Source organism: Heptranchias perlo, chromosome 19 (assembly GCF_035084215.1).
Source record: "Heptranchias perlo isolate sHepPer1 chromosome 19, sHepPer1.hap1, whole genome shotgun sequence".
Classification (NCBI taxonomy): Eukaryota; Metazoa; Chordata; class Chondrichthyes; order Hexanchiformes; family Hexanchidae; genus Heptranchias; species Heptranchias perlo.
This window is the reverse complement of record NC_090343.1, coordinates 10,285,029-10,299,720: the sequence shown is the minus strand read 5'-3', so window position 1 is coordinate 10,299,720 and position 14,692 is coordinate 10,285,029. Positions and strand designations below refer to the sequence as shown.

Genomic DNA, 14,692 nt, shown 5'->3' with positions numbered 1-14,692 from the left:
GAGGTAAGCTCCGAAAGCTTGTGATTTTCAAATAAAACTGTTGGACTATAACCTGGTGTTGTAAGATTGTTTAACTAAACATAGACAAACACAATCGTCCCAGGACCTCATCTTCCTGGTTGTATTGTACTGGCAAACCATGGGATGCACTCACCCACTCATCCTTATTTGTCTTTTAATCTAATCACACTTTGCATTAAGTTTTTTTTTTAAATGCTGAAAGAAGACTTGCATTTATATGGTGCCTTTCACGACATCAGGACATCCCAAAGCGCTTTACAGCCAATGTTGAAGTTTAGTCACTGTTGTAATGTAGGAAATACAGCAGCCCATGGGATCTTTTACGTCCACCTCAGAGGGCAGACTGGGACCTTGGTTTAACATCTCATCTGACAGTGCAGCACTCCCCTCAGGGCTGCACAGGAGTGTCGGCCTAGACTTTGTGCTCAAATCTCTGGAGTAGGGCTTGAACCCACCCACATCCATCTGACTGGGGGGGGGGGGGTTGGGTGGGTAAGAGTGCTGCATACTGAGCCACCACTGGCCCTGTATAAGCTGAAGAGACCACAAAATGGTACTGTGCACCTTGTAACGTTCAAACAGAAGGAGATGAAGAAAAAAATCCAACAATGTTCAGCTCAGGAGACCAAATGGCACTTGTCACGTGACCAGGGCCAAGCTCCCCTGACCAGGGAAGATGGCGACGGTTATGCCGGCATCGTTGCACCGCCGTGCATGCCGGTATACCGGAGGACTTCGCCGCCGGCCGGAGAACGGGCGCGCGTGCGCAGATGTGGCGTCTGCAGTTGGAGCCGAGTCAGCGAGGCTGGCAGAGCGCGAGCAAAGTGTGGTGGTGCTGCGGGGGGTTAGCGAGCGAGGAAGGAGCCGGGGTGACAGGAGAATGAGCGGGGTGAAGTCCAGAGAACACCTCCTGGCCAATGGCGGTTTGAAAGTATCCGTCTGGAGTAAAGTGCTGAAGAGTAACGCGGCCTGGGAAGATAAGGTGAGAACCCGAGTGGGTCCCGTCTGTCTGGGAGTGAGTGAGTGAGTGAGAAAAAAAGGGGGGGCCCCGGCCTGGGCCAGAGCGAGAGAAGGCCCGAGCCAGCAGCGCGTTGTATGTATGTATGTGTGTGTGTGTGTGTGTGAGTGACACCATCAGAGCGGGCTCAGCCACTGAGGGCTGTCAGTGCTGTCACCGTCATTTCAGTACCGTGTGACCGTACCCGCGGGAAATGTTCATACTATGGCCAATTAAGCAATGACAATCTCCTAGAACTACACTCGGGAGGTTATCCCCACCCCAACTTGGGCTGTGGTCTAGAAAAAGGCTTTTTTTTTCTCCCCCCTTAGCCACATAAACACTAGGGGTGAGTTACAGGTCTGTCACTTGTGGCAGCAACTTGAGATAATGAATCAAGAGCATCCCACAAGTTAAAAGAGTATGGGCTTCAGTGCAAATTATTCTCATTTGGTACCAATATGCTAAACGTGTCCTGTGACACCGCTAGCAATAATAATGCAGTCTGTATAATAATCATGAATTATAATACAATTCGTGTGAAGGATTGGAAGCATCTTAAAGGGGTGTCATTTTCATGACGTTATTTTGCTTCTTTGCAAATGCTCAGTGATCAAGAATTTGAATACCTCAAATTTGAGAAATTGGGACATCTTGCACATTAAAAAGGAATAGCAACATGTTGTAACCAAAGAGCAATTGCAAATAAAGGAATGGACGGTTTGTGTTAAATATGCAATTTAGTAGTTCTGTAAAGGTTTACCTGAAATTATTATATTTTTATAAGTATATGAAGCTTACCTCCCAGAAACTGCTGTTATTTAAAAAAAATGAAGAGTTTATGTATCTGTGTATATAGCTTTATGCATCAGTGTGCACATGGAACACTAAAAAAACCCCAAAGGGCTCTTGTGAAAATTATGATTGTTAAGCAATGTTGCGCATAGTGACCAGACAGTTTTGGAATTCTGATGAAGGGTACACATCTGAAAAGTCAGTTTAGAGCATTTATTGAAGCAGGGTTGGATTGGAATGGGTTAGTTAATGACCAGTTAAGATTAAGGTTCTGAGTAGATTGGTGTGATACTTGACTGTCCTTTCATAAAAATAAGAAAAGAGAAAAATGAAGTGGCTATTAAAAATAATTGGTTGCAGTGGGGATAAGAATTTTAACTCATTGCAAGTTTGTAAGCTTCAACTGCAACATTTCAAAATGTCAGTAGGTAGACAAATGTCTGAGATAGTAAGAGTGTGTGTAATCATTGTGATATGAAAATGAAAGGTGAACCATGTGGTATAAATTATGTCCATCTTGTGAAATATAAATTGTATCCTATGGCTTTTCATCATGTGTTCTGTTTATAACATGTTTTATAAGTAATTAGCAATTCATTTGATCATTTAATCATTTTATATGCAAATTGTGTTAAGAATAGAAAGAACTTGCATTTATATTGATGTGATTAAAAGATTGGTTTCAGTAATTTGTAGAGAAATGTTTTTATTGTGCCAGCTCTTAAATACAATGCTATCTCAGTGAAATGGGAAATATTTTTAAGGAAATAATGCCCTTCCATATGAAGTAGTGTACAAGTATGTGTAACTGCTCATGAGTTGTGAATGCTAGTTGGATTCTTTGATTTATTCCGGGTGACATTGTGTATAGTGAAAGTGTATGGGCCTATAAAGGCATGTGAGATGTGAGTTGTCACACAAGTGAGTAAAACAAATCAAATAAATGGAGGAGTTTACATTTGAGTTACTTTTATGCAATTATAACTACAGAAGATTTTAAAATTGTATGACTGAATTTTAGTCAGTGGAGGTTATTATTTAATGTATTATGTGAGATCTGTATCAATGTGAAAGTTCCTGTACAGTAAAAGTGGTTATGCAAGATCAGCTCATTTACACTTTAAAAGAGAGTTCTTTTCTGATCATTGATTTAAATTGATAGATTTAGGTAGAAGTCTGGTTTGATTACATAAACTCTGCATTCCACCTGACTGTACAACACTTTACAAGTTACATCGACTTATTTTTCCAAAGGCCTCAGAATTCAAAGAAGATGAAAAGAATTTTCTGAAATATCTGTTTTATGATGTCATGCCCCTTAATGAAACCATGCATGTTTTAACCTTTGTCATGTATAGTGAAAGTGTTTGCCCTGAAGGGTTATGTGCTTTTAAAGAAAATCTCCCTAGAAAGGATTAAAATGTTGAATCTCATTCCTTTAAGGGAGTTACATTGCTTAATTGGTGGTGGAAACAGTAGTATTGCAATTCACCATCAGCAAAGTGCAAATTAAATGTGGAGAGACTATCTAGAAATAATTAGAAAGCAGTCTAAGTACACATTTAAAATAAAAAGTAAGGTATATCCCTCCTTTAAAATGTACAGAGGGTGTCATGTTGGTGTTTCATAGAATTTTTATACATGAGGTACAGTTTGTGTGACCTATATTTCCAACACAGTGTTCTGTTTTATATTTGAGGTTTTTTTTGTTCTTATTTGCTCTTGAGATTTTAAAGTACAATTTTAGTTTTATTGTGGGGAAGGACTATTTTCAAATTAAATTTTCAAGTTTTTTTTTTGCAGATTACATTTTAGATTTTTGCTGTTTAGAAAATAAGTTACCCATGAAGATTTGGCTTTAACTTAAAAAGGGAAGGAAAGAAAGAAAGAATTTATATAGCACCTTTCATGTCTTCCAAAGCGCTTCACATTAATTAAATACTTTTGAAGTAAAGCCAGTCCTGTTTTGTAGGAAAGTTTGAGCTTTGCTGGCACTTTTACTCTTGCATTGTTATCCTATTATTATGTCAGCCTTTTTCTATCTATCTAAAGGTCTTGTGGCATCCGTCACACACCCAGATGTCACATTTGGGTATAGAGAGGAAGCCAGTCATTGACCTGGATCCTGAAATTTGCACTGCCCTCTGGTTGACCTCAGTTTACCAGTAGCTACAATTAGATATATTAGCCTATTTAAAGCAGTGATCCTAAAGGCACTGCAGTTTAGCAGCAAAACACCACAATTCTGTTCCAGACCCAAGACAATCCACTTACCTGCTGGTCCAGGCGAGCTTTCAATGACCACAACATCAATGAATATCTGACCCCAGGACCTATTTACACCACTTGCCTACAAGAAATACCTGAGGAATGCCTTTAGAGAGCCCAGGTTAGTAACTCAACATTATAGCCATGCTCTGGGCCTCAAACTCTTGCGCGTCCCCGATTTTCATCGCTCCACCATTGGCGGCTGTGCCTTCAGCTGCCTAGGCCCTAAGCTCAGGAATTCCCTCCTTAAAACCTTCCTCTTTGACCAAGCTTTTGGTCATCTGCCCTAATAAATGCAAGTTGTTGTTGTTGTGAGCAACACTACAGGAGAATTTCGAGTATTTTTTAAAAGGGGGATAAAAAGGCTGAGCTGAAGATATCTAGTAATAGCTGAAGAGCAATGCATGAGGTGATACTAAGGCATTTCCAGGTTTCCACCCTAACTCTTTGTCAACTCCAATGGCAACAAAGCATTCAAGTTTTAAAAAAAACGTTTTGGGAACTGAGTGGTATAGACAGTGGGACATGGGAAGCAAAGGAAAATAATTAAGCAAACATGTTTTTAAAAAAAGATTAGAACGTATTGAATAGGTTTTATTAGTTACAGATTAAATAAAAGAATGTTTAAAATAAAAATAGAGAACATGGGTTGGGGCAAACAGAAGTAAATGATTTAAATGTGTGTTTGGATTGTAAAGGGTTAATGCTATAATAATAATGACAGTTGTAACTCCTGACTAGCTTTATTCCTGTACTAGGCTTTGATTCAGCATTACTATGTAGGCTGGAAATTTTTTTAAAAGATGAACCCAATGAAATAGAGATTTCCCTGAACTTGCCAGGGATTTAAAGGTTAACCTAATAAGTGCAAAATTTATCCCAGATTTTAAAAAGTGTAAACTCTGAAGCTGCTGACGGGCCAGTTTGTTGCACTGTTAAAAATCCAGAGGACTGGCTCACTGTATTAAGGTTCTTCTTTTCCAGGTTTATTGATTTCCACTGATAAATCCCGGGTGTTGTACCTAATCGTTTTTCATTGACTTTCATCCAAAAACTGACATTCAGAAAATTGTGCAGTTTATCAAAATCACTCAATTCTTTTATTTGTCTCATAACCAGTGAAATACAAAAAGTCACTAAGTATTTTGTGTAGCTTGCATTCATGCTCACCTGGATTTAATTATTCAAATTTAGAAACTAATCTTGTGAAATTTCAAATGAGCTGGCAAAAACCCTACTTGGGCTGAAATTTGTATATTTAGCCTTTAGTGTTTTACACAGATTACAAATTAAAGTCCAAATTTCAGGCACTGTAAACATGAAAGTTTGCAGTTATAAGATAAATGTTAAAACTTCCTAGTCTTGGATCGCAGATTCCACATCTCTTTCGGTTTGCAGGAGTTTTCTGATGCCTGCAAAATCAATCGGGCTGTTCTTTGCTGAAAACTGTAAACAAAAATTAAACCATGGGAACCCTGCAGAGTGCATTATATGAGGTAAATATGTATCTTTTTTATGCGCTATACATAATGTACAACCTATTTTAGTCAGCAGATACACAACACTTTTTAAATAGGGGGTTGGATATTATTCAGAGCAACTAAATCCTGAGATTTAGTGATTACTGCTTTAAAATCCAGCACATCAATTTGAGGAGTAGGACCCTATGCATAAATCGGAAAGGTTGTGTTAGTCTATAAGGTATAAATTGTCATGGATTTCCACCCTGCAGTGTGCTGTACAAGTATATTTTCACCTCCTGCAGTATGTGCTGTACATTCAGACAAGATTCCGTTACTGTATAATTTCTGATTTGTTGCAGATTTCTATCAAAATATCCTTTGAAAAAGTCACAGTCTTGAAGTTTATTGGAACTAACTGATTCTTAGCTGATAATGTTAATCTTTTTACGAGTTGCAGACCAGGGCTATATAAGAATGGTGACTGCAAATTGTACATAAGTTAATTGATTTTTTTTTTCCTTTCCCTTCCTCCTTCCCCCCCCCCCCCCCCTTCACAGGATGAGTTTCTAGATGTGATCTACTGGTTTCGTCAAATAATTGCAATTATTTTAGGTGTTATCTGGGGAGTTGTTCCACTTAAAGGATTCCTGGGAATAGCAATGTAAGTCTTGTCCCTGTTCATATTTTGTTCCTTTTATTAACGTAATAGAAGTAAAATATTTACTGTTAAGTCAGATTTATTTTGTGGATTTACAATTCATCAGCGTCATTATTAAATTGATTTCAGTTCAATGGGATTTGTTTCTGTGTTTAAAAAAAACTAATCTGTAAATTATCCCCCACCCCGAGAAAAACACTTGCATACCAAATGCCATCCCCCAACCAATTTGGAAGGAAGCAGGTGATTGGCTATAATGCTACACCAGTTCTGCTCAAGCCAAACACTCTGAACTGAGGGATCTCTTGAATCAGTAACAGTCCCTTCCTCTCCACCCCAATTTTCTAGCATTTCATTTCCTCCTCCTCTTCCATCATCATTCTCAGCCCAAGAAGATACCAAACAAGCTGACACCAGGTTTCTTTCTATGGCTCTCCTATCCTGCCATTTAGTAAGAATTTTGAGTCTGGTCAGCATCAGTCTCTGTTAATCTGACTCGAGATTGTCACGTTATCTACAAAATATGCCATTTCTCCCAAGTGTGGTTCATGCATTGCACACTGGGTTGTACCATCAAAAACGAGGCAGGTTCTGTCTGTGTATTAGCCACATGGAGTGGATAAAACACCTAGACAGACAAAATTTAGAATAATTAAAAACCCTTATCTTTGCCTTCCCTATGCTTCATTTGACCACTAAAATAAGGGCCCACATGATTCCAATACATTTCCACCATACTCAATAGCCAGACCAGACTCTCACCCCCACCCCACCGCACACTCCACACACCCCACCACATATACATACTGTGGTCCTTCCTTCATTTCAAGCCCAGCCACAAAGAGCATTGTGGCCTCATGGGGTTTCAGCACAGCTCTATAACACAGGGCCAAATAAAGCAGTTCTCAAGAACACTGAGGCTGCTGAGAGGAAATCTGCTCAATACACATATTTTTCTGTATTTACTTGTATGCCAATAATTTTCTGCTCTGAGTCAGTTATTTCTGTTCAATTCCATTACAGCATGTAATTGTAAGGAGAGTAGGATTGTCTTCAGGAAGATGATAGATTTTACAATAATAAATGCTACTGTGTTGTGCTTTCTGTTTAAAAGCATGCGGTTTAGAAACAAATTATCTGGGTGCCCAGGGTACAATTTCTGAAGGTGGCAGTCTATTCCCACTCAGCACTAATCTCAGAGACGGTGGAAAGAGGAGCACTAGAATTGTCCTCGGCATCCCTGACCTAGGTAGGAGAAAAATCAGCCAGACTGCCAACCAGCAATCGCTGCTTGAAAGTGTTTGTGTGTGGATGGGTGAGGACAAGATTGCATATGGCAATGATGTCCCCCATAGTCTCGTGATACTCACTGTCTAGGTTCACACCTGAAAAATGGCTACTTGGGTGGGGTAGCAAAGGGCACTTGACAACCATGGAACCATATCCCAGAATGAATCAGCATCTTGGGGTAGGGGAAAGCTCTTCTCAACGGATCAGTTAGTGAGAGGAAAAGTTAATTTGTGATTATAAAATAATATAACTGCATCTTTGTTGTCAGTTTATAGTCTTTTTTTCCTGTATAAATGCTGTCTGGGTTCTGTGTTTCCAGATTTTGTCTGATCAATGCTGGGGTCCTGTACCTCTACTTTAGCAGCTTCCAGCAAGTAGACGAGGAGGAGTACGGCGGAACATGGGAATTAACAAAAGAGGGATTCATGACATCTTTTGCATTGTTTTTGGTAACTGGTTATTTCTACATGTACATAATATAGGGCAATCCTGCTAAGTAACAGATTTGTTCTATACTTTGAAAAATCTAAAGTTTCAGTACTTCAATGATATCATGTCCTCCATGTGGTATGACCTATAGACTCAACTGGCTTGGCTCTGTTGCTGATGAGTTTGTTCGTATAAATACTGTTGGTGGCTATTGTGTAGTTCCTATTTCCATTAGGCTTTATACACTTAAAGGGAAAAGATGTATGATACCCTGTGGTACAAAATGCAATTTATTTGGGAATTACTATCTTCTGTGTACAATTGAATAGCTCAAGATTACTGGAAGGACTTTGAGTAGATCATTCCTGGTAGCTGCACTGTAGTATGTAGATAAATAACAGATCAGCATTTGAAGGGCAGAGACTGGCAGGAATTGGGCTGTAAAACTATCCACTTATGCATTACTGTAATTCTATACATAATAGAGCAGGTTGCCATAGAAGTTAATAAATTAATTGACAAAGAGTATATTTACTTTTTTTTTAAGAAACTGAGCTGTGCTACAGAGTTGAAGGAAGTTGGTTTGAAACATTGAGTAGGCTCCCAGTCTCATCTGGGCATGGGAGGGAAGGGAAACAGTCAGTTGGGCAAGTTGCCCAGACTGCAACTGCACACCTGCTTTTAGCTGGCTCAGAATGCCATTGAGAGGCTTGGGAGCGAATGGATCAACTGTGGTGTATTAGCTGGGGAATTGTGTATGAATGGAGTGGGGCGGGGGACAGGACCTGGTTATGTTTCAGTTGCAGAAATGCGGAGGAGCCAAAATAGAAATGGCACCTAACAAGAAGGTCTTTAAAAAAAAATGTCAGCTTTGAGATTGAAAGCTCATGTGATGTCTTAGTAAAAATGGCACATGGTGCAGCACTTGATAATATAACACCAAAAGGTTCCTGGTTTGGTTTCTCTGTGGCTCAGTGGTAGCACTCTCTCCTGAGTCAGAAGGTTGTGGGTTCAAGTCCCCCTCTAGAAACTTGAGCACATAATCTGGGCTGACACTTCAGTGCAGTACTGAGGGAGTGCTGAACTGTTGGAGGTGCCGTCTTTCGGATGAGACTTTAAACCAAGACATCTGCCCTCTCAGATGGATGTAAAAGATCCCATGGCATTATGTGAAGAAGAGCAGGGGAGTTCTCCTGGTGTCTTGTCAATATTTACCCTTCACCTTTTTAAAAAAACTTTTTTTATAAAACTGAATTGGTGCTTGTTTATATTATATCTAAATATTAACAGAAAAATAACCTGGTGCTGCCTGGATAGTTTTCTTTTATCTAGATCTGTCATAGGCTTTTGTGGATGATGAAACTAACTTGACTATTATGTATTCAGGGGTAACTTGTTAAATGTTCACTTTTTTTTAAATTCCAGGTTGTTTGGATAATCTTTTACACTGCAATTCACTTCGATTAAAGATCAAAAACTGCTGTCTATTCCTGCCAAGTTTTAAATTGTGAAATGCGAGAAATCGAAACACTTTACTGGGTTTACATTATAAAAACTTGCAATAGTTCAGAATCTTTTGTACCATCAAATCACAGGACCTGTGAAGAAACCTTGGGATATCTTGCAGGAAGCAGTATTCCCACTGAGGCTGTTTTAATGTCTGCAATAATGTATGGAACATCCCAGGAATCTTACAAGACATGGATCCCTTTGGCCGCGACTGTTTTAAGAGCTACAGTAGTGTTGAAGTGTGGTGCCAGCCACGTCAAAGTGCAGCTTCCCAGTGTCATGCCCTGTAATGTCGGTACTCTTGTCGTTAGTATCTGTTTTAATTTAACTAATGTAAATGACCTGTAGAATTGGACATGAAACATTAATTTTTGACTTGTACATCTTTCAGAGTTTGTACTTCAGACTTTATAATGGAAAATGATTGCACCTTGGTAGCATTAAAATTACAATCCAAGACTCTTTTGTACCTGCTTTAAAGATCAAAGTGCTTCAGTGTTTCAAAATTTCACTCATCTGATAAGGCTTCGATACTCAGGCCAGGTTCGGAGTTTCTCGTACTGGCTGCTATTCTTGTCTTCCTCCTTTTTATTCTTTTAGTACTAATATACATATCTGACTACATGGATTGATATCAAACAATTTGATGCATTGGTGTACAATATTTCCAAAGCTTTGAGACCATCCTCTTTCTCTGCCCCCAAAATATATATTTTTAATACTTTTAAGTGGACTGTAAAACTTTATGAATGAGGCACTGAAGTGGGACCAGCAGATATGTAATGAATGATCCACTAGATTGTGTTTTTGCTGTAGGCCAGTGTAGTAGGTGCTCTACCTGCACATAGAAATAGAAGTGACCTCAATTAACAGTATTAAAATGTCACTTAAATAATCTTATGAGATCGCAGCTATATGATTCCGGCACAGGCACGATGGGCTGAATGGCCTCCTGTGCTGTATGATTCTATGTATCTGAATGTTCAAATGCTGCTTAGCACCTGGGTGTCAGTATTCTCATTGCTATGACCCCTTTTCTCTTTTTAAAATCTGTGGGTCTGCAGGCTTTTCTCCAGTGTTAAGATTCCGATGATGTGCAGCCTGACATTCAAACTGACTTGACTCTGGATTTACTAGCAGTCACTAAACAAACTTTCCTCTAGTTTATTTTGTTTAATTTGGTGCACATCTAAAACAGTTAATAATTTTAAAATGTTAGAGATATTTTATAGACTGATAGTAAAGTGAGATATCGGTGGGTAATATTAAGGCAGCTGTCTGTAATGAATTCAGCACCCAGCTTGAGCAGTCCTTGCCGTGGAAGGACTGAGAATATGAAGAATGGAAACATTTAATTTGGGCTAAAGAACTGGAAACTGTTCTGGGTTGTGCTTTGTAAATAGTGTCCTTGTTTGCCACTGATCTCTGCCATGGTGGCACTGCTGGATGCAGTGTGCAAGAAATGGATGTTTCATCATGTATTTGAGTTTAAGCAGTCCGTTTGATCTCAGCTACTCAACCCATTGAGTTGGAGTTTGAACCACAGCTGTGATAGCTGTCTTACTCTTGGGTACATTTCAGCAAGTCTGTGCAGCACTGTGTGTGGTAGGAGTCCCATTTTGGGGAGGGGAGGACAATCAAGTCCCTCAAGATGAATAGAGCCCATGGTTTAGTGTGGTGGAACCATGTTGATCACTACTGTAGCGGCATCACATAAACAAGTGGGGAAATATTCCATTCAATTTAAAGATGTTCTTGCACATTGTATCCTGTCTTAAGCATGAACATAGTGTATATATCAAAATAAAAATACAATTTACTTTGATTACATGATTCTATTGTGAAAAATCCTCTTTAATGTATTTTGCAGACTTCTAGCTGGTGGTGATATAGTCTGCTTTACTGCTTTGAAACTAATGATTATCTCACAGAATTGCAAGTATGCAAAGTGACAGTATCAGAGACATGATCTGAATACAATGATTGTCTGATCCTTCCTTATATGTGATGTGTTTTTATACTGTGATCTCTGTGGCCTTGTTTCTATGAAGTGCCAGTTTAAATTAGGTGGTGCCATTCTTGCCTCTGAGTTAGAAGTTTGTGGGTTCATGTGCCAATCTAGATGTGAATTACATAATCTAGGTTAACACTTCAGTGTAATCCAGAGGGAATGCTGCATTGCTGAAAGTGCCATCTTTTGGATGAGTTATTAAACCAAAGTCTGTCTGCCTGTTCAGGTTGATGTAAAAGAGCCAATGCCACAGTTTGTTGAAGAGAATGAAGTTTTGCTGGTGTCCTGACCAACATTCCTCCCTCAACCAACACTACAAAAATAAATTAACTAGTCCTTTATCTCATTTGCTGTTTGTGGGACCTTGCTTTGTGCAAATTGGTTTCTACAATTGCCTGTGTAACATTGTCTACACTTGAAAAGTAATTAATTGGACGTGAAGTTATTTGGGACATCTCGAGGACACGATACGGTGCTGTATTTTCTTCTCTTCCTTTCCTTATATTCCTCCCTTGTACAATTTGTTCTCTGTTGTTACCTTCCATTGAAGCCATTTGCTGGCCAGCCCTAAACTCCCGTTGCTTTAAAGTAAGAATTGTTCACACACTCGAACAGTTAGTCCTAGCAGTGCTTACAAAAGGGAATGTTGCTTGAGGGAATGATATTTTTTTGAAAAAAAGGGAGCAGAAGAGCAGTTGCAATTTTGATATAATGAAATATCATAGCACTAACAATATTGATCTAGGATGAAAATTTGTAAAAGGACAAATTAACTATTAAAACCAGATCTGACAAGTGCACTAATGCCATCATTAGGGTTCTTTTTACTTTGTTTAATGAGAATATTTCCTTAAAGCCAAAAATTCTATCTGATTCAGTAATTTTTTGACCATTGCAACTGCACCCCGGTCTCGGGATTAGATGCTGACAGCCTTAGACTATACCTCCTACCTAGCAAAGGGTACCCTTATCTTCCAGCAACCCACTCTGAAGGCAAAAGTGGTTTGAATTTTATTCACTTGTGCCAAGGTCCCATGCATGAGTCAGTCTTTTCACCAGATCAGATTCTGAAGACTAAGTCTAAAGCTATATTTTGAGTTTGGATAGATATTTTCATTTTGGCACCAAGGCCAGCAGTGAGTGTTACCAGTTTAAAGAGGAAGCCTATTTCTGCTAAAGTGCCCAAATCCGTATTATGTTAATGGAATATGTCAGTGGTGTTCTAAATCACTTTTAAGGTAACATTTCATATCTCTGCACAACATCAGAATAGTCCATTCCGCTATCTCCAGAAACAGTGTATTAAGGTGAAATCATTTATCTTTCAATGACTTTTTCTCCCCATCTCTCCTGAGAGCACCAAAGTATGTTTCTGTGACTCCAGCTGTCCCCTTTTACCTTGTCCAAATAACTTATTTTTGTGCAGTTCAGGACAGTAAGTGTTAGGCTATTTGACTCTGTAGGACATCACAATGAAGCCTGATTCTGTACTTGTAAGACCTCCGCCTGTGCACTTTTTCAAAAAGGGCCACTAGATATCCACCAGGACTAGGTACTCTGGCTGATTTCCCCCTCCCCACCTTCCATAAGGACTTTTTGTTTAAAAACCCTTGTGTGAAGCAGATAGTGTTGCTGAGAAGGGAAAGATATCAAGGCCTTGGGGAGGATGTAGAAGATACTTACTAGAATGGTACCAGGGAGGAGGGACTTCAAAATTATATTAAAAATTATGAGGGGTTTTGATAGAGTAAATAAGGAGAAACTGTTTCCACTGGCAGAAGGGTTGATAACCAGAGGACACAGATTTAAGATAATTGGCAAAAGAACCAGAGGGAGATGAGATCATTTTTTATGCAGAGAGTTATGATCTGGAATACATTACCTGAAAGGGTGGTAGAAGCAGATTCAACAGTAACTTTCAAAAAGGAATTAGATTCATGCTTGAAGGGGAATGGGACTAATTGGATAGCTCTTTCAAAGAGCCGGCAAAGGCATGATGGGCCGAATGGCCACCTTCTGTGCTCTGATTCTATGTTGGGTGGGGTGGAGTGAAAGGTACCTGCAAGAACTGAGGAGCCAACATGAAGTTCCGTTGTAAAGAGTGAACCACATAACTGTCTGAGCATTCCACTTTTCATAGATAAAATTCTCATTTTAAATTTCCATGTTGTCAAGGAACCAATATTTATTCACTTCATGTAATGAACCTTGATTGCATACACAAACAAGCTTGTGTTTGCACAGGAACAGCAGGGTATACACAAAGCAGGTAGGACATTAGCTCACCTATTAAATTCAGTGAGTAACTGACATTTTTATTCACAGCCATCAGCAGAAAGCTAGGTGTGGTTCTCAGGTTGTAGTGGAGCCACATTATAAGAGCAGAGTGAGCATGACTTAGCATTGGTCCCACTGCCAGTAGGAAAAAAAGGTAGGAAAATGTTCCATTCCCCAACCCTGACAATGCACATCGAAGCTACTGGATTGAAGCAACATATTTTACACCAGATGATGGATTGTCTCTAGATTTCAAAATCATATAGAATCATTCAGCACCCCACCCAACATAGAATCAGAGCACAGAAGGAGGCCATTCGGCCAATCGTTTCTGCACCAGCTCTTCAAAAGAGCCAATTACTCCCACTCCCCTGCAAATTTCTCCCTTTCAAGTATATATCTAATTCTCTTTTAAAAGTTACTATTGAATCTGCTTCCACCACCTTTTCAGGAAGTGCATTCCAGATCAATACAACTCACTGTGTTTAAAAAAAAACCTCATTTCCCATCTGAATTTTTTTCCAATTATCTTAAATCTGTGTCCTCTGGTTACTGACCCTCCTGCCAGTGGAAACAAGCAGATTCTCCCCATTTACTGTCTCAAAACACCTCATAGTATTATCATAGTAGGTACAGCACAGGAGGAGGCCACTTGGTCTATTGTGCCTGTGCCGGCTCTTTGAAAGCTATTCAATTAGTCCCATTCCCCTGCTCTTTCACCATAGCCCTGTAAAATTTTTCCCTTCAAGTATTTATCTAATTCCCTTTTGTAGTTTACTATTGAATCTGCTTCCACCACCCTTTCAGGCAGTGCATTCCAGATCATAACTCACTGTGTTTAAAAAAAAAGTTTCCTCATGTTTGCCGATCACCTTAAATCTGTATCCTCTGGTTACCAACCCTCTGCCACTGGAAACAATTTCCCCTTATTTACTCTCAACAAAACCGTTCTTGAATGCCTCGATCAAATCTTC

The 14,692-nt window shown here is 39.3% G+C and overlaps 1 protein-coding gene across 1 annotated transcript; it reads left to right on the top strand.

Annotated features, from left to right (window-relative positions):
* The first annotated feature begins 779 nt into the window (after positions 1 to 779).
* On the top strand, positions 780 to 11,787 carry rab5if (RAB5 interacting factor). The gene is made up of 4 exons (XM_068000301.1): positions 780 to 1,003; positions 6,102 to 6,205; positions 7,812 to 7,941; positions 9,347 to 11,787. Exons 1-4 carry the CDS (start codon positions 902 to 904, stop codon positions 9,386 to 9,388), a joined length of 378 nt encoding a protein of 125 aa, XP_067856402.1. The 5' UTR covers positions 780 to 901; the 3' UTR covers positions 9,389 to 11,787.
* Positions 11,788 to 14,692: the final 2,905 nt, after the last annotated feature.